Source organism: Dryas octopetala, chromosome 1 (genome assembly GCF_963921425.1).
Source record: "Dryas octopetala chromosome 1, drDryOcto1.1, whole genome shotgun sequence".
Taxonomy (NCBI): domain Eukaryota; kingdom Viridiplantae; phylum Streptophyta; class Magnoliopsida; order Rosales; family Rosaceae; genus Dryas; species Dryas octopetala.
The window spans coordinates 11,841,831-11,860,819 of record NC_141366.1 but is presented as its reverse complement, the minus strand read 5'-3'; the positions used below and the strand labels follow the sequence as shown (position 1 = coordinate 11,860,819).

At 34.1% G+C, this 18,989-nt stretch overlaps 2 protein-coding genes across 2 annotated transcripts; both read right to left on the bottom strand.

Annotated features, from left to right (window-relative positions):
* Positions 1 to 1,159: 1,159 nt before the first annotated feature.
* LOC147297893 (protein GRAVITROPIC IN THE LIGHT 1) lies at positions 1,160 to 6,090 on the bottom strand. Its single transcript, XM_086228196.1, has 3 exons — positions 5,660 to 6,090; positions 5,043 to 5,184; positions 1,160 to 3,034 (listed from the first exon to the last, which is right to left on the bottom strand). The coding sequence occupies exon 3, from the start codon at positions 3,032 to 3,034 to the stop codon at positions 1,532 to 1,534; it is 1,503 nt and encodes a 500-aa protein (XP_086084322.1). The 5' UTR covers positions 5,043 to 5,184; positions 5,660 to 6,090; the 3' UTR covers positions 1,160 to 1,531.
* An 8,231-nt stretch (positions 6,091 to 14,321) lies between these two features.
* LOC147297892 (uncharacterized) lies at positions 14,322 to 17,905 on the bottom strand. The gene is made up of 7 exons (XM_086253547.1): positions 17,784 to 17,905; positions 17,112 to 17,469; positions 16,253 to 16,480; positions 15,733 to 16,087; positions 15,508 to 15,635; positions 15,219 to 15,354; positions 14,322 to 14,891 (listed from the first exon to the last, which is right to left on the bottom strand). The coding sequence occupies exons 2-7, from the start codon at positions 17,453 to 17,455 to the stop codon at positions 14,652 to 14,654; spliced, it is 1,431 nt and encodes a 476-aa protein (XP_086109673.1). The 5' UTR covers positions 17,456 to 17,469; positions 17,784 to 17,905; the 3' UTR covers positions 14,322 to 14,651.
* Between the last annotated feature and the right edge of the window lie 1,084 nt (positions 17,906 to 18,989).

Below are 18,989 nucleotides of genomic sequence, written 5' to 3'. Positions count from 1 at the left end.
TGCCTATCTTAGGCAATCTTTGAAGTATCAAAGATTCAAAATGTTGGAAAAATCAGAATTCAATACTAGAAAATTAAATAAGGGTTTGATATTAAACAATCGATCACTAAATCACAAAAAAGTTAAATAATTTTAAAAAAAATTAAATGGTTAAAATATAACAAATCATGTATAAGTGTACAAGGCATGTGAATGTGTGATTTGATGGTGAAAGGATAAAAAGTAGTAGGACCACCTCTATGAGATTTCACTATGTAGAGGATATGTCATTATGTCTCCTAGAGTTAATGCCTCAACTACAGAAAGCTAATTCCATCCCTTTCCACAACCAAATAATGAGGGTCTCTCTGGAATGAGTAGCAGATTTTTCAGATGGGATTGGGGAACACACCGCGTGATGACAGACCCTGCACAATATAGTGCCCACACTTGTCAAAGAGGAAGACAAAGACTAGCTTGTCATTCCTATAATGGCCCCCATCAGTCACCGACCAATGCACCTACAATAAAAGCAGGGCATCCTATGTAGGACCCACCACATATATTGTTGTACAAGAGTAACAAGACCCACTGTGTCATGCATGCATACGGTGCAGACCAATAAATTTGCGTAGTTCAATGAAAGTGACTCCAAGTTTCCACCCGATTGGGTAGTGTTTGGTAACTAGTGTAGGAGATACTCAACCAGCTCCAAAGAGTCTTGAATAGTAACCAAAAAAGGTTTATATATGATTCCATGAATGACTAGGTAGGTATGGATTCAACTTTAATCTTCGTAAAGGTTAAAAGAAATTCTTGTATACAATCGTTACATACAAACATACATCGTTCGTCATTCTTTAAAGACCCAATCACCGGACGAGCAAGTGCGAGGTTGAATACGAGAAAATGAAATTGTTGACCAGTAGGTGAAGAGCTGCATATGAGAAAATGAAATTGTATGCAAGACTTTTTTGTGCATGTTATGCTGTCTGTCTTGGATCAATCCTCTAATTTAGAGAGTGCAAGACTAGAATGGAATTTACTATTAAACTGTCCCTACAAGGAAACCAAAACCAGAAACGTTTTATGGCATACATGACAATATGACATACCAAACCATCAAAACTGTACATCTCCACTCTCCCTAGTCTAAAAGGAACAAACTGACAGAGACAAGTAAAGAAAATAGGAATATAAAAATTCCACCTATATATTAATATTAATATTATTTACATTATTAAAACATGCCATGTCTGGTAACAATGATGCAAAACAGCTAGACAATCCCTCTGTCACTGACCTAATATTAACAAAATTGTGGGATGTCCTTGGAAGAAAATTAAAATAAAGGAAAGATTCAAAAGGTAGTTTCCAACACAACGGTCCACGCGCTTTCCTTTTCAAAATGGGCAAGAAACAAATGGACAAAGTGTGCAGGTGACCAAGTTGCAAGTTCCCTCTTCCTCAACAATGGCCTCCACTTCAGTATGTGATGCTGTGGGTCCAAATTTACCCATGACCAACTCCCATTTGATGAATGGCCAATGGCTTACCTTTGCTTTCTTGGATTGGATCGTAACTGAGACAAATAAACTTGGCATTGTATAACAGTTCTACCAAGTCTGAATCCTGGAACAACTGTGAAACCCACTCTTGGTTCAGATGCTGTTGAAAGGAACGCTTCCTCGGCTAAGCTTTCCATGTACACTTCCGAAAATCGACAGCCCTTGCTTACTTGAAAGATTGCAGCCTCAGGGTCAAAGGCAAAGGCCAAGCAATGCAGCAGCCAGACCCTCTTTGCCATTTCAGCAAATGAAGCAAAGAAATTTGTGCTTGGAAACTCACCGGCGTTCACAAGGTTTCTTTGATTCAGATTACCAGAAAACGAAGTTTCCATCTTGGGATGAATGAGTCGTAAGTACTTGACACGACAAAATTTGGCAAATGCTGATCTAGGCTTCTGAGCAAGATACTCCTTTGGCTTCAAAGACTTGAGTTCTGTGAATCTCTCAAAAAAGAGCTGCTGCTGTTGTTTCTTTTTATCTGGCAACGACTCATTTGGTAGTGAGAAGTTGGGGTATTGGAAAGCATCAAACATTTCCTTGCAAACAAAGTATTCAAATGCAAAACACTTGTGGTCTTCTTTCCAATAAATCACATCACGGTCGATAGCATTAGCTGCTGCATGAATGTCCCAACCAGCAGCTTTCATTTCATCCATCATCATCCTAACAAAGCTTCTGATGGACTTAACTGTGTGCCGAAGAACTGTAATGAAATGGCTAGGACCTAAACCAGATAAATGAAGATTGTTGAGCACATATAGCTGCCCACTTTGGTTTAATCTCTTTTCAAGCAGCCTATTCTGTTTACTGGCTTCCTCTAACTTCTCCCCAAGAAATATAAACTCAGAGTCCTTAAGCCTCACCTGGGATTCCAACTTTTTCCCCATAATTTCATAGGTTTTTAGAACACTCTTCTGCTCCTCAATCTCCGCCAAAACCAACGTAGTCTCTGGTGAAGGATCAAACTGCTTTTTTAAGAAACACCGCTTAAACTCAGACAAGTTCTTCAATTCCGAGATTACAACTTGATCAGCAGCTTGAATTCCATCAGCATCATAAGGAGACTGAGCATACTGTAGCTGGGCATACGCAGCTTTAACAGATGAAACACTGGCAAACAATTTTGCAAGAAGAGCTTCCAAGGCGGCTCTTTCCCAAAGCTTCTCATTGTTCTTGTCAAATGACTGAGACCGACCAACCATAACCTTGCCGGCATTCCAATCATCCTTGACCTTTTCTTGGGACTTGACTTTCTGAATCCCAATTTCTTGGGATTTGACTTTCTGAATCCCAATTTCTTGGGACTTCACCTTCTGGATTCCAATTTCTTGGGACTTCACCTTCTGGATTCCAATTTCTTGGGAGTTAGCCTTCTGAATCCCATCAACCGGAGCAATACCTGCAGCCCGAAGGTGAAGAACTTTTGCAAAAGTGCGAGCCAATTTACTCTTAGCAGGAGTTACAGCTGATGGTTTCACCGAATCCATCTGCAAAACATAGAATAACAAATGATGGAGAGAGGGATAGAGTGATGAAAATATGAGCAATTCTATCTAAAAAAGGAAATAGAAAAGAACAAAAGGAATAAAGATATGGGATGACAATGATGACTATGATGAGGGTGTTGAAGGAAAAGCTAAAAAGCAATATGCTTTAACACTAGACCAAGGCCATTGATGGAGATGGAGTTTCTTTTTGTTTGCTCTTTCAACTTTAAGAGTTACTGATTTGCTTTCTTTTGAAAGTGCAGCAAAAGTAGATTTAAACGCGGGAAAAAGAGAAAGAGAGACACAGAGAGGAACAGAACAGAACAGGAAGATGGAGAAGATTTGGAAGAGATATTCAAAGGACAAGCTCAAAAGACGCGTCTTAATTAAAATTCCAAATGATGCACATATCTATAGAACACTAGGAACCTCATTTACCATGACACATGCATAATAGATGTTATTAAATTCAATAGAAACCAAAATATCAAAGATTAAAACAAACACTTGTAAAAAATTAATCAGAATTTGGAAGACATAGCAGCTGATGAGTCCTGCGCTTAATATTCTTTTATCATTCTTTTCCCCAACTCTTAAGATCCAAGTCATATTCAAGTCAACAAAATTTAGGTAACAGAAGCCTTCAAGATAATGAACCGTTGATGCATGTGGGACCCACTGCGGAAACCACATACATCAACGGTTGCCTTAGTTTTCTCCAAATATAAGTCCCAAATGTCAGAAACACATTCTCAATTAGCTCTCTTTGAAAGAATAGGAAATGTAATTGCAGAGAATTAGAAATGTAACTGCAGAGCTCAAAAAAACACTGATGTCTAACCATTGTCCTTAAGAAATGAATATAATAAAACTATAAAATAACAAATAAACAAATGACCATCCCTTGGATTCCCTGAGCAAGTCCACTTACAAAAACTCAAAATCCGAAAAGCACTCTCTGCGGAATCAGAAAATCTGCATTGTAGGGGACCCATCATAATGAAAATCTGATTAGGAATTTTGGATCATCTACACCACAATAATGTTTTTTCGTACACAAAGCGGTGGACTCTTCCCCATGTCCAGTCAAGCCCTTCATGCATCACAGTTTTCACACCACATAGAGAACAGAGCCCATCTACATGTCTTTGCACTATCTAATTTGCAAACCAACGGTAATAAATTGATTCCCACTGCCATTGCCGTGCTCCCCATACACTGACAAACGTGTGCACCCCATTTTTACAATCCAACCCACACATGTAAGGTTTAGTGACACATTGCATTAACCCATAAAAGGTTTCAATCCTGTACCTTTCTTTTTTAAAAAAGGATGTACCCTCTAAGCCTCTGGTGTAAAATGAAAGCTAAATAATCAGATCCTACTCCTAAGAAAGGTTTGTATATAGATTTGCACAAATCTCAATGTTGTTAGATTTAAACCTTAATACATACTTCAAGCAATGTTACATGTACAACAAATTAACCGACTATATTGCCATCCAAATAATTTTAGTCCAACATCTGTAATTCTTTCATAATATTAACGTGAACACCAATTCCAAATATGGACAATTTGACCTTACTCTAGACCCCACATGCATGTTAAAAAATGTTTAAGAAGAATTAAAATATATTGCAGAACATGGTGTAGGCTGTGTAGCTACACTGTCTCTATACAGATGAGGTATGGAACCCCACAAACTGGACACAGCAGAAATCTACACGATCTTAGCTATAAATTGCAAAGCAAAGGGTCCCACACAACTATACCATGCAAGTCATTGTGGAGAAATAATAATACAGAGTGGTCACTAATCACTATGAAGTATGGACCAGGGGTCCAGGACCACTATGGTGGTTGTGCAAACACCTTAGTGAACCCCCCCGCATATAATCATGCCCAAAAAGCCCCAAACAGTAATCATACCAAATATCATAAACCAAACCTTATTTGACCACTAACCAGTCAATTAAACAATATGGCGTAAAATTCAAATTCACATACCTTGAAAATATCACGAGAAAATCGCACTACGATCACTCTCAAAATCTCCTCATTGTAAACGTAAATCTCAAGGAAACAGAACCACAACACACTGTAGAAGAAAGAAGGGCTTTTTTATGGCGACCCCAGCAGAGCCAAAGCCCTGCAACACAAACCCAGAAATCAGAAACACTTGGGAAAAAAGAAAAAGAAAAAAAGAAACTTGCTTTCTGAAACAAACAAAAAAAAAGAAGCAATTTTTATCTTTACCAATAACAAAAGAACAAGTGTTCTCCGAAGCCAGAATCAAAAACAATGAAAAGAAAAGGAAACTTAAAACGGGTTTTGGGTTTTGAGACACAGAAACACAATCTTTCATAAGATATATATCAATCAAAAGCACCGACCTTTACCTCTAATTAAAAGCTAAAAAGAGGAAAACATTAACTTTAAAACCGTTTAAAGCTCCAAAATGAATGCATTAATTATTTTCAACTCATATAAATAAATAAATAAAATAGGTAGCTAAAACCCAGAATGAAAGATTAGAAAATAGCCCAATAATGGAAAGCAAAATAAAATAGATTGAGAAGGGTTGTTAAGAAGTTTCCCAACCTAGCACTTAGATTAGTGCTTACCTTGCAAGGAAACTTGGTCTTTTTAAGAGAAATGTCAGTACTTTGACCAGTAATGTGTGTATATATATTCAAAAGTTTCAAACCCCTTCACTCGCTTCAATGTTATGGCTTGGTTTTTGACCCTTTTGAGTTTTAGCTCAAAATATTGGCTTTTGGAGTAGGAGATGGAGTTGTGGAAAATGGGTTTTCAGAGAAGTAAAGGCCAGAGCTATGGGACAAAGAGAGCTTTTGGAGTAGGAGATGGAGTTGTGGAAATGGGTTTTCAGAGAAGTAAAGGCCAGAGCTATGGGGGGGAGAGAGAGAGAGAGAGAGAGAGAGAGAGAGAGAGAGAGAGAGCTCGCGGAAGAGGATAGAGAGAGAAACAAAAGCAGAGCTGGAGCCTGGAGGGGGAGAGCAGAGAACGTACGCGGACTCAGATGACGAGAGAGGACACGTTTTTGGGGGAAGGGTCCGACTGGAGGGGCATTGGGAATTAAAAAGGCTCTCATGGTTGGGTCCCTTTCGATTTTTTTCTGACGGATATGCCCTTGGGGCGTTGTGGTTATTACCTGTCCGTTGTGGGAGGTGACTTTGAGATCGTGAAGGGTATTTTGGGGATTTTAAGGAGGAATCTGGTGTGTAAGACTGGCAGATCTTACGTCGACCACAGGTGGAGACTTTAGGAAAATGCACGGTCTGGGTTTAATGTTGAAAAATGTCTTCTGTGTAGATGCTGACACCGAAGTTGGTATGTGAGCGAATTGCATGCCACCAATTGTCACCTCTTGCCCACTTAAAAATATTCAATATCCTTTTTTGAGAGAAACTTCCATAGTTGCATGCAATGCAATGAAATATGTCTAATTTATTATTTTAATTTAATAATATAATAACATATATATTTTATTATTTTATTATATATAAATTTTTTTAATTTTAATTTAATAATATAATGACATATATATTTTTATATTTTATTATATATAAATTTTTTTAATTTTAAGACAAAAGTTATCTTTTAAAATATCAAATCAGCTTATATACTTGTTATAAATAAATTTTTCTCTTTTTTATTTTTTAAGACATAACCAAATTTAAATTATTTTTTATTTGCATAATGAATAAATAGGTGAAATATTTGTTAAGAAAGGAAGCAACAAGGCTACTCATGAATTTTTTTATTTTTTTTTTCTAATATATAAGATAAATGAGTTCTACTAATAATTACAAGTTTGCAACGTACGAAATGGATCAAGATTCCATGAAAGATGGAATAAAAATTAATTTTATTTGTACCCATTAATCTATTTTACATATCTTTTAAAATTTATAATATTTATTTCGGCAGATAATTTTAGTCTCGAACTATATACTCTTATTAGTGTAATTTTAGAAGAATATAAAAAAGATAAAAGTTAAATTTATGCTTATTTTCTTTTCTTTTCTTTTCTTGCCAATCATGATATGAGAAGGAAGTAAAATTTTTATGTATCAATATGTGTACTTTTTGTATTTATTTCTTATTACATACTAGATTCTATGATAAAAAATAAAAAAATAAACACATTAAATTTGTCTCTCCTTTACAAAGTAAGTCCCACAAGCTGTCCACCTCCCTCATTATGTCAGGTTCATCTTGTTATAGTTGGCTATGGCGGAAAGGGAGGAGAAGGGAGGGAATGGAGATTTTTCTTCACTTAATTTTTATAATTGTTTAATTTTGAAGTAATAAAAAACAGGGAAGAGAACATGGAAAATTTTTAAGTGGGTAAGGTATGTTGAATAATAATTTACTACCTAGAAACACAAAGCATTCTTGCGAGTAATCTAGACTAATATTAATTCTTAAAAGTAGGGACACAATTTAGATTGTAAATTTATTTATTATTGTCCTATCATGTACATACCATTTTTAAATTTCAAGTACCTTTGATACTTTTTAGGTATACAAAAATATCTTTTTTCAATTATTGCCCTATCATTCACTTACCCTTTGTGAATAATTGTTCATCTTTCCTTTTCCTTCTGTCTTACTTCCTTTTCTTCTTCTTTTTTACTTGGTAAGGAATAGTATTAGATAGTTCTATCCATGAATCGAATTCTAATTCTGATTATTGGATGGTATTCTTAGATGCTGAACAATGTATTGGTTATATAATTGTTGTGTTTTTACTTTTTAGATGTTGAATTTCTTTATTTATTTTTTTTTTATTTAGAGATGTTAAATTATTGAACAATAATTATGGTTGACTTCTATTTCCACTACTAGACTTCATTGCCTTATCAATAATAATTCAATACTTTTCCACAAAAAGTAATTCAATAATGTCATGTTCACTAAAAACGCGTAGTTAATTAAGTATGTGATTTTTTAATTTAATCTCTTGTTTAATTAATTAATTTGAATTAAGAAAACGAGGAAGATGGCAAAATTAGTCGAACTTTTGTTTTGGTGTGGAAGTATAAGTGCTCTATCATGAAACTATAAGTTCCCATCATAATACACTTCATTAAAATTGGGTTACTTGAACCTGAAAAAATTATCATGTGTAAGAGAGAAATTCGATTTGTTTTAAATATTTTGGTCCATATTTATCCCTAGTGATTAGAATTGTGTTAAAGTTAAAAGGGTATAGCTCTTGTTCTTATCTTACTTTTAATTGACAAAGCAAATTCTTTTAATAATAGTATAGATATATACAGTACATATATATAATTCTTTGGTTAAAAGAAAGATTGAGCAAATCCATTAAGGGGTAAACAAGTCAAATACACCAGAGTGCTGCTGTATAGGAGCATCAGTGGCCTGTCTTCCATTCCATTCATACAAAGGTTTTCACACATTGTAAAGCCAAGATGGACTTCTTCTAAGTTACTTAGAAAACTGGATAATTAATTGGTTTAATTAAACACCGACCTCTGGTTTGGCTTGAAGGAGGGCCTTCTTTGCTTCAACCTTTCCTTCAAGCTGATATTGTAACCTTTTCAAGTATGAATGAATGGTATGGCTCAAATGTCTTTTTGAGAGTAAAAAATAAACAAAAAAATAAAGGCTTGTTTGGTATTCTATTCAAAAAAAAAATTTTTTAAATAAAAAAACAAGTTTTAGTCAAGAAAACGTGTTTGGTAGACCATTTTCAAAAATAATTTTTAGAAAAAAAATTTAAAAACATGCCTTTTTAAAAAAATGATAAAACATCAAATTTTTTTTTTACACTTCTTTATTTCTTAGTTGTCATCATTTTTTAAATTTAAAAATTGATTTTGAAAACTCACATTTAAAAAAAAATCTTAATTTAAAAAAAAAAAATTTGAGTAGGATACCAAATGGATCCTAAAAACACCACAAAAGTAAATTAGAAAACAACAACTAGATTTAGGTTTTAGGTGATAAGTCCAATCAGAGTCATCCACAAGTAGATTGAAATGGCCAGTTGGGACATGCATTGGTGCACAATGACTAAGAAATATGATTCCTATAATCTCAGATCATTTTTAATTTGGCCAAGCCAAGACCACAAAACTAAATTGTGGTTCTAGACTTCTAGTCTTAGAATTGGAATTTATAGTCGTTCTCTTTACGTCAAAGTGGGTCCCGGAATGCCAGTGATGAGGATATGGTATCGTGTAATTAATGACCTAAAGTGGGTCCCGGAAAATTAAGCCAAACATACTCAAATACATTTTTCTTTTGGCCAACATACTCATACATTTAAAAAAAGCTTTATATATACACTAATTAAACAACCTTTCTTTCCTTTGTAACAATTTATTTATTTATTATAAACCTCATATCAGAGCAGCTTTTATTGAAAAATCCTTTTGAAGATGACAGATTTGTCAATGAAGGAAATGAAGGATCTCTGAAATTTTTTTTTTAGTGGCCTTTTTTCCATTAGTTTCTGTCATAGGAATTTGTCATCTCTCAGAGTCTGACATTAGTTTGGAGGATCTCTGAAATGTTTTAGATTGGATGAATTGTATAGGGTTCTCAAGTGTGAATATTATTCTTCTTCTTCTTCTTCTCTTTTTTTTTTTTTTTTTTTTTTTATGAAAGTTAAGTCTCAATACAATTCTTATTTTGCAGCAACTTGTAAAATTTTATATTATGTGACCCCTCCATCGTTTTCACACAACGTATTACACTCCATGTTCTGGAGTGCAAAAGTGTAATGGAGAGCATCAATATCCCTCCCCATTATCTATAAAGGAATGCTAAAATTCTAAAATAATGTACCATATTCTTAATATTTATAATAAGGATTAAATCGTCCTATATAAATGGATCTCATTTTTATTAAAAATATGAATTTTACCTCTATTAGAAAAGTAATACACATGTAATATATAAATGTGATAAGTGTGATCTTACTTCACTTTTAATGCATTAAATTATTAGATCTAAAAACTAAGGTTAATGTAATTAGTAATCACACGTTACCCCACTTCCAACCTACCCTCTTTCATTCCACGTACTCACTTCTCTTTGTAAATGCTATCCAGTAATATAAATATCGTGTGTGTAATCCATTTAATATATCTATCATTATTAAAATATACTACAGATTTTTGAGACATTAACATATTTTTATTGGTGATTAAATCAATAACAGCTCATCAAACAAACACAGTAACTGGGTTTTAAATATCATTTAAAGCTTCAACTTATACAATAAGAACCCCCTATAAAAAAAATAATAATAATACAATAAGAATCATTTTTATTGGATTTTGTAATAAAAATGATGTATTATTATTTCTAAGTTTTTTGCTTAATTATTATTTGTAAGTTGGAGGTCAATTTATATCAACCAGCGTAAGGTTGCGTTGCATCAACTTTTCATTGACTGACATAGATAGACCACATGATTCCATCAAAATGCCTTGTGGTATAAAAGCATGATCTACGACATCACCAATTAAAACAAAATATATTTTTGTTGGTTTTCGTAGGTACTATTTTGATCCCAAATAAAAATAATGATGGTTCCACACGTTTTATTTCTCATTTATCTTGTTCAAAAATTGAAATATCAGCATGCAATGCATCAACAGCATCAACATAACAATTAGAAATTAATTTATTATCAAATAATAATATTCTCCTTTTGACCTAAATTAAATTGACCGGAGAAGTAACCCACTGGCCTATAATTGTTGTTTGATTAAACAACAAGCAAAGACTAAACTGATTAGGTGGTTTTTTCGACTTCAACATTCTTTCGTGGGGGGATTACTTAATAATTGAGAGAGCAAAATAAAGAAATGAAGATAAGAAGATGTAATAGTTTACCTTTCATGCTAATATAAATAATTAAATATAGTTTAGCGAAATTATATGCTAATTAATTACATTCGCCAGCTCTAATACAGAAAGGTTGGTGGTTAACGATTGCCAGTGTGCATGTGTGTGTACAAAATGCATGTAAAATGCTGTCGTTGTTATGCCCTCGAGACAAAGACATGAAAGGGTAGCTTAATTTAAAATAGTGTAAGATTCAGAAGCCTCAACTACTACATACTTTACTTTTATTTTAAATGTTTAACTAGAATTTAACTTGGAAAATCTCACAGGCTGAGTGCCTGAGCCCTACCAAGTATAACAAATGAAAATTAGATGTTTGTTAGTTTTTTTGGGGTGGCTAGGCTACCTAAGTTACACACAATGAGCAATTTGGGCCATCTTCATGCGAATAAATTTTAGTGATAAGTCCATAGGTTGAATAGAAATTAAAAGAACAATACAAAGGCCCTATTAGGCACTCAACCCTTTTGATGGAGAGAAACAAACTTTAGTGGGTTTAGGATCCACTACAAATAAAGGATGCTACACCCACTCTTGTGAGAATCCAAGTCTTATAAAGGGTGTGAAATGGCAGAATCTGAGCATTTTGTGCATGGCAGTTTTAAGTTGCTAGACCATGATGGAAAGATTGATTGGTTATTGGTAGGGCTGCCCATTGGATTGGTATTTACCGAACCGATCGACTACCGATCGAAATTTTTTAGTTTGATAAATCGATTTTAACAAGCCGAAAATCGAAAATCCGAAACCAAAAGATTACCGAAAAAGTTGATTTGATTTTGGTAAAAACCGAAAAAAATTGGTAAACCGACCGATTACCGAAAATTATGACCGAAAGCAACTGAATCGATTATTATCGAAAAAATCGAAATATATATCGAAAAATTCGAAACAATTACCGAAATTTAGTTATATATATATTTATATGTAATATTATTACATTAATAATTTAATATGGTTAGTATATGGTTATATATATTTATATGTATTATTATTACATTAATATGCTTAGTATATAGTTTATATAGTTTATAGTTTATTGTTTATATTGTATATACTTTATAATATCATATAGTTTATATAAATATATAGTTTATAACTTTATTAACTTTATATAGTATATAATTTATAACTCTATATAGTATATAGTATAAAGTATAAACTACTTATATAATAATATTTTAATATATAATTTTAGTTATACTTATGCCCTATATATAAAATTACTACTTAGTATATAGTTTTAGACTTTTAGTTATAACTTATAGTTTTAGACACTTTACCTTATATATTATATTCTCTATAGTCTATACACTTTACCTTATATCCTAAACTTAAAACTTAAAAGTTAAATACACTAAACTCTATTAAATATCCTATACACTATAATTAAAAGTTAAAACTTAAAACCTAATTAAGCATACAATTTTAATTTATAAACAATAAACTCTATATACTAAGTCTATTATTGTTTATTAAATACTCTATATATAATGTTATATATACCTAACATTGTTTATGTATATAATATATAATTATATATAAAGTTATAAACTAATTAGTACTTCGTAGTTACTGTAGTTTGATAGTATATAGTTTATAATACTATAAGACTATAGTTTATATAATTAATAGTATATAATATAGTATATAGTTTATAATACTATAAGACTATAATTTATATATTTGATAGTATATAGTTTATATAATTTATAGTATATTTATAATACTATAAGACTATAGTTTATATATTTGATAATATAGAGTTTATAATACTATAAGACTATAGTTTATATATTTGATAGTATATACTACATAGTTTATAATACTATAATTTATATATGTAACATATATAACATATAACATATAGTATTATAGTCTTATATTAGGGTTTAGTATTATGGTATTATAGTTTTATACTATAGTTTATATTAGAGTTTAGGATATTTTTAATTATTTATTTATATAGAAATGTATTACATAAATTAAAAAAAAACTAAACAAAACCCCAAACAAAACCCTAATTGAAACCCCAAACAAAACCCCAATCGAAACCCCAATTGCCCAAACTCCAATATTTTTTTTTCTTTCCTTTCTTTTTTTCAATTTTTTCTTTCCTTTTTTTTTTCCTTTATATTTGTTTGCACCCACCCACCCCTATCCCCCCCCCCCCTCGTGACTCTCTCTTCCTTACTTTCTCAGTTTTTCTTTTCATTTTTTTGTTCTTCTTCTCTCCCTTCCCTTTCCTTGTGCCGATCGCCTTCTCCGACGAGAACTCTCTTGTCCAGCGGTCGATGGCAACAAGACCAGTCCCAAAAGCTTCCTCTCTCCCTCCTCTCTCTTCGCATGACCGTTGATTGCCCAGAATCCAGTCGAAAACCCAGAACCCGAACCCATAATTCGACATTGTCGCCGGCATTGACTTCCCTTCCTGGCGACGTCGAGGCTTCCCACCACCAAAGTCTTCTTCCTCTCAACGTCCTGAGCACGATGGTGAGCTCGGATTCTCCATCCGATCAACCACGGCGACGGATCGAAGCCAGAGATGTCGGCGGCTCCCTCTCTCTGCCTCTCTCAGACTTTCACTCTTCCATCTCTCATCTCTCTAACTCTCGATCTACCTCACAGTCCTCACCTAACTCAGTCGCCGATCTATAACTGCAGGTAAATCTTGTTTTGATTAATGGTTTTTCTGTTGTGTACTTGTGTAGATTTGGAATTGCATGGCATAAGCATGACTGATTGTATTTTGTGATTAATAATGAAAAATGCCGAAAATCGAAGAATCTGAAAAATACCAAAAAAAATCAATTCGAAAATCGGCATCAAAATTGAATTATTGAATCGATAAGGCCATTTACCGATTCGATCCGACCGATGGGCAGCCCTAGTTATTGGTATTAGCTTAGAATCCTAGAAATATCTAGTTCAGAATTATTCTCTAATGCAGCATGAATCCACATCCTGCATTAGAAACGAGTTCATCTTATCCATGTATGGCCAAGTTTATTTTGGACCAAATGAATGTAACCACAAGAAAAAGAAGAAAAAAAAAAAAAAAAGAGATCTACGTATTAACATATGAAGGAGCCACATCTATTGGGTAGGAGTCAAGTATTATCCTTTTCATACTCGCACCTCAATCAACAGCCCTGTGACAAATAACAGCAGAGTAGCACATGTTCAAGATCTATATTCAAACCCAGTATCGAACCACATGACAAAAGATTTTTAGTTCTTATCATGTTAGGAAATTGTAAAAGGCAGCATCATGAAAACATGACATTGGATTTTAGGCAAAATTAATTTGTGTAACAGAAACTAAAAGAGACTAACAAGTAAATTTCTAACAGTAATTATAAAGAAAAGTCTAGAGCATGAGAAAAGCCTAGTCAGTTCCTTAAAGGTGTCCTTAAAGATTTCAAACAGTAATTATAAAGATCCATAAGACCTCATAGTGTTACATAGATCCAATGGTACTTGACAATGAAATGGGGGCGTGAAGGAAATGCTAAAGAAAAAAGAAAACCATATAACACTATGTCTAGAGGATTGCATTGCTTTGTATTCTCAGGAAAGGAGTGATAAGAGACTAGCCTAAAATCCTGATCTTCGCTGTTAAAAGGACCTACGTACATCTCTCAGCACACCAAAATTGACAAGGAGCTCCTTGGCATCACTAACCCATTCATGACTGGCAACAAATGCCTAGAAACCAAAGAAACCAAGCTCACTGGCTCTCTCTTTCTCAAATGTCTCGAAGTACTGATAGATGATTGTGACTGCAAGCAGAATCCCTGTTCCAGAACCAATTGCTCCCATGAAATCTGCCAACACTGTCAGTGCACCGATGCACATGCCTCCAAATGCTGCAGCTGTGGGAATGTAGCGGTTCAGCTCTTTCTGCAAGTTTGACTCACGGTGACCAGGCATCACCATTTGTTGTTCCTGCAAATTAGCACACGGAAATTAAATAACATGAGCCTTAGCTGTGTAGAAAAATCGTGATGCCTATCTTATTTAAAACTCTGATGAAAGAAGTCTTCAAATGTATCTTTTATTATTTAAATAAGATATTAGGTTCAAAAATAAATTGACTGAGAAGGTTGGGTCTGATCTGGCCACACTAAACTGATACACAACACAACCCAGAAATATCATGAAGAAAAGCTCACAACACTGTAAAAGCCCCTCGTTAGCAACAAAGAGATCTCAACAAGAAACAATTTTTTATCTATTTTGGAGAATAATAATTAAATTATTTGGATTTAATACCTTGAGTTGCTTGGCAACATCTTTGGCAGAGGATCCAGAAACTTCAATCCATGTTTTAGAGAAAAGTGCACAGGCTGTCAACATAAACACAAGATAGAACAGTGCATGGAAAGGATTGGCCGCCATATCAGCTAAGCTGCAAAATTTTATAGCAACATGTCAATGAAGCAGGCATCAGCAACAATAGAGGAGGGAAACACACATAATCATCAGGTTTAACAACAAATGCAAGCTTTATCAGGAATAGTAGAACATAATATCTCCAATAGGGAAAAATATTCTAAATTACCTTGAAGGTGCAGTGATATAATATGCTAGACCACCGACAGGAATGAATTGTCCACCTGAATATTCAGACTCCTTCCACTTACCCAAAAGATTCACAAGGAAATTTCCACTGTACCTCCTGTACAGCAACTGTACAGAAAAATAAAAAGTGGTTACAATAAATGGTACAGTTACTATAGTACAAGAAAGAGACGTCATCCTGCTCATACAAGCATAAAACCAGTACCTGGGAGATGAAGTAAAGGTTGGACACAAGTGCAGACTGCAAAATGATGGGCATATTGGAGGTATAAAACAGCTTGATAGGATAGGAACCCTGCTGTCCACGGGCATTCTTTGATCTCACAGGCAGAACCACACGGAACCCTTGGAAGTAGATTACTATTAGGAAGATCAAGACTGTAGCAAGCAGATTCGTCACGTTTGGAAGATTCTGCCGGTAAAATGCCTCACGAAGAGCGCGAACCTTGTCCGTTCGAGTTATCAACAGATGGAATAGGGCAATAACAGCACCTTCAAATTCTGCTCCTCGCCCACTGTTGATAGTGGTAGGACTAAATGCTTTCCAGATAATGTTTTCACTGAAAAAGAATGATATAACTCTTTATGTATCCTAAATTTGGAATAACAATATTGAAGAAATTCCAGAAAGGAATGAAGACACTGAACTCATGACTCTTTATGCAACAAATCCCAACGCTGGGCATCAAAAAGCAGAAGTTGGAAGAGAGGATTGCAAAGCTCACCAGATATTGGTTGCTATGAAAAGAGAAATTCCAGAGCCTAGACCATATCCCTTCTGAAGAAGTTCATCCAAACATATCACGATGATACCGGCAAAGCAGAGCTGGATGATAATAAGAATAGCATTTCCAACTCCAAGTTGGCCAACACTACCATACATGCCTGAGAGAACATATGCAACTGCCTCACCAATAGCTATCAGGATGCCCAATAACTTTTGTGCTCCATTTCTGGGAATAAAAACAGAAATCATCATCTGGAATACAAACAACACACGCTGATAGCAAGCAACTAAAAGAGAATACTAAAAATTAAAACCACCTTAGAGCACACTGAAACCTCAACAGAAATTTCCAAGAAAAATGAGTATACTGGAGACGAGCAATCACAATTCATATGTATAATTTACTAGAGTATGCCGCTTTACAAAGAATGTGTAATTGAGCACATGCATTGGAGAAACTAAACTATAAAACAGAGCTTAAAGTAAATAAAGTCAAGCAATCTCAATCTAGTCTTGTTCATTTTCAACTAAAATAAGTTCTAAGATACTGTGCAAAAACATTTTTCATCAATGTGATGTTTATTAGATAAAATCTCATGTGTGAAGCTAACATTAGAAGGGCCTGCTTGGCTTAATTTCCAAAACTGTTTTCAAACACAGTTTTTAAAAAACAGTAGAAAATATAGTATTATAATTTCTGAACCGAAAATTGATAACATATTCTAATCATGTTTTATGAAATTTTTTCTGAAAACACTTTTGGCTGCATGTCTCACCAAGGGTTATGCATGCAACCATAATACCATATTAATACTGATTGACACATATAACATTTGATGGCCTAAGAATATACTTACAAGAGGGCACGATCCTCGCGCACATTGTTGTCCACTTCAATAATCTTAGACCCAGCAAGGAGTTGCATCACCAGCCCAGATGTGACAATTGGGGTGATCCCAAGCTCCATGACAGTCCCACGATTGGAAGCGAGAATAACACGCATCCAATAGAAGGGATCTGCCCCCGTGGTGGAATGTATGCCATAAAGGGGGAGCTGGCTGCAAACCAAGAAAATGAAAAGCGAGATAACGGTGTATATGACCTTCTCTCTAAATGGGACTTTCCTGTCAGCGCTCTGAACTTCGGGCAAAAACGAAAGAAAAGGCCTGACCAAATGAAGCACTCGAAACCCACCTCCCATCTTGCTTCGTCAACCTAATCCAGACGATTTGACACCAAGTTAGCATATTTTTGTACCCTTAACATTTAATTGTTTGAAAATATGCCCAATTTTCTTAGACCATTTGGATCCAGCTTCTTATGCAATTGAAAAACATAAACACATGCACGCACATATATGATTCCAATCAATCACATAGCACATGCATGCATACATACGGATATAAACACAGATAAAAATACATATATACATCATAGCAATCGAAATCGGGGCCAATTTTTAGCAGATCTGAGAATCCAGAAACGAAATCAAAGAGAACGATAGATCGGAATCGGGTTGAGAAACTAACCGTACAAACTCAAACTTGGGAGCTCCAAACCCTAGAACTGGGTTTTCTCTGGTGGGAGAAAATCGATCTGAGAGAGCTGTTGGATCTCGATGAAAACTCAAAATGAGAAAATTGCTTCAAGGCTTCGGCGTTACAAATAAAGGGCGTAGGTGTGAATGTTGGACTTGGTAGCCACGAGGTCAAAGCGAATCAGTGTTCGACACCTGGCAGGATATGTATACGTGGATAAGACACTTGGGTTTGAAGTTTGACATTGACTCCAAGTGGATGGGCGACCCTTTTTTTTTTTTTTTTGATCTGATGGGGCGACATTTCAATATTGGTAACTTGGTCATGTTTGTGACGTTCAGATTTTTATTCTTTTAAATTTTTTTCCTAAACTAGCACTTATAAACTTTTCTCAAATGTTTAAAACTAAAAATGTTTACCATGTGAAAACCCCAAACTACCGTGCACAATCTATAATGTGATTTATTTACTCTATAATTATCGATAATGGTGGATGAGTATGGTAACAATTTTTTTGGTGCAATAATGGATGAATTCCTCCCATTATTTAGCGGTGGATAGTCGTCCATAAAACCAACAATCTGTTTGTTGAAGTAATAGTTAAATCACTATGGTTCCATACTTCCATACATTTATATTTTTCTTATTCTTGCACCAAGCCCAACACGATTCCTTTAAAACCATCTCTTTGAGCAAGCCATGAAAAAAGTTACCAATCAATTTGTAGTCTTCTCTTCACAATTTTAGAAATGTTTTATATTCGATTTCCTATCTCTCATATCAAACTAAAAACGTTGAAAACTTGTAAAAGTGAATGGAGGAATACTCAAATGTTAGAAGAGACATAAGAGATATGAGAGAAAAAGCTCTAGCATTATGGAGATGAATATGATTAGACCGTATGTAATTATCCCACATACATTTATTCGACTTCAACAAATGTTTTTTAGGAGTGGCAACTTCTAACATGATTCAAAATTGACACGGCATTAATGAATTTAGATTGACTATCACTTGATGTGAACCTGTATATGTCATAACTCGTTAACAAAAATATATTAAATAAGTTAATTAGTGTCAATCAGAGCAACCTAATTTTGGCACAAGTATATACTTATTTATTTTTTTATAATTTTAGTAGCATTGCGATCAATTGAATTTATTTTGATTTAAAGTGCGTCTTAGAATGTCTTAAAA

What these genes read in the sequence shown, in the direction of transcription:
- LOC147297892 (XM_086253547.1), bottom strand. Translation starts at nt 17,455, where the DNA reads ATGGGAGGTGGGTTTCGAGTGCTTCATTTGGTCAGGCCTTTTCTTTCG. An exon ending in CGCGAGGATCGTGCCCTCTT is followed by an intron (nt 16,481 to 17,111) that starts GTAAGTATATTC and finishes TTTTATTCCCAG; the next exon opens with AAATGGAGCACAAAAGTTAT. An exon ending in TATATCACTGCACCTTCAAG is followed by an intron (nt 15,355 to 15,507) that starts GTAATTTAGAAT and finishes AAAATTTTGCAG; the next exon opens with CTTAGCTGATATGGCGGCCA.
- LOC147297893 (XM_086228196.1), bottom strand. Translation starts at nt 3,034, where the DNA reads ATGGATTCGGTGAAACCATCAGCTGTAACTCCTGCTAAGAGTAAATTG.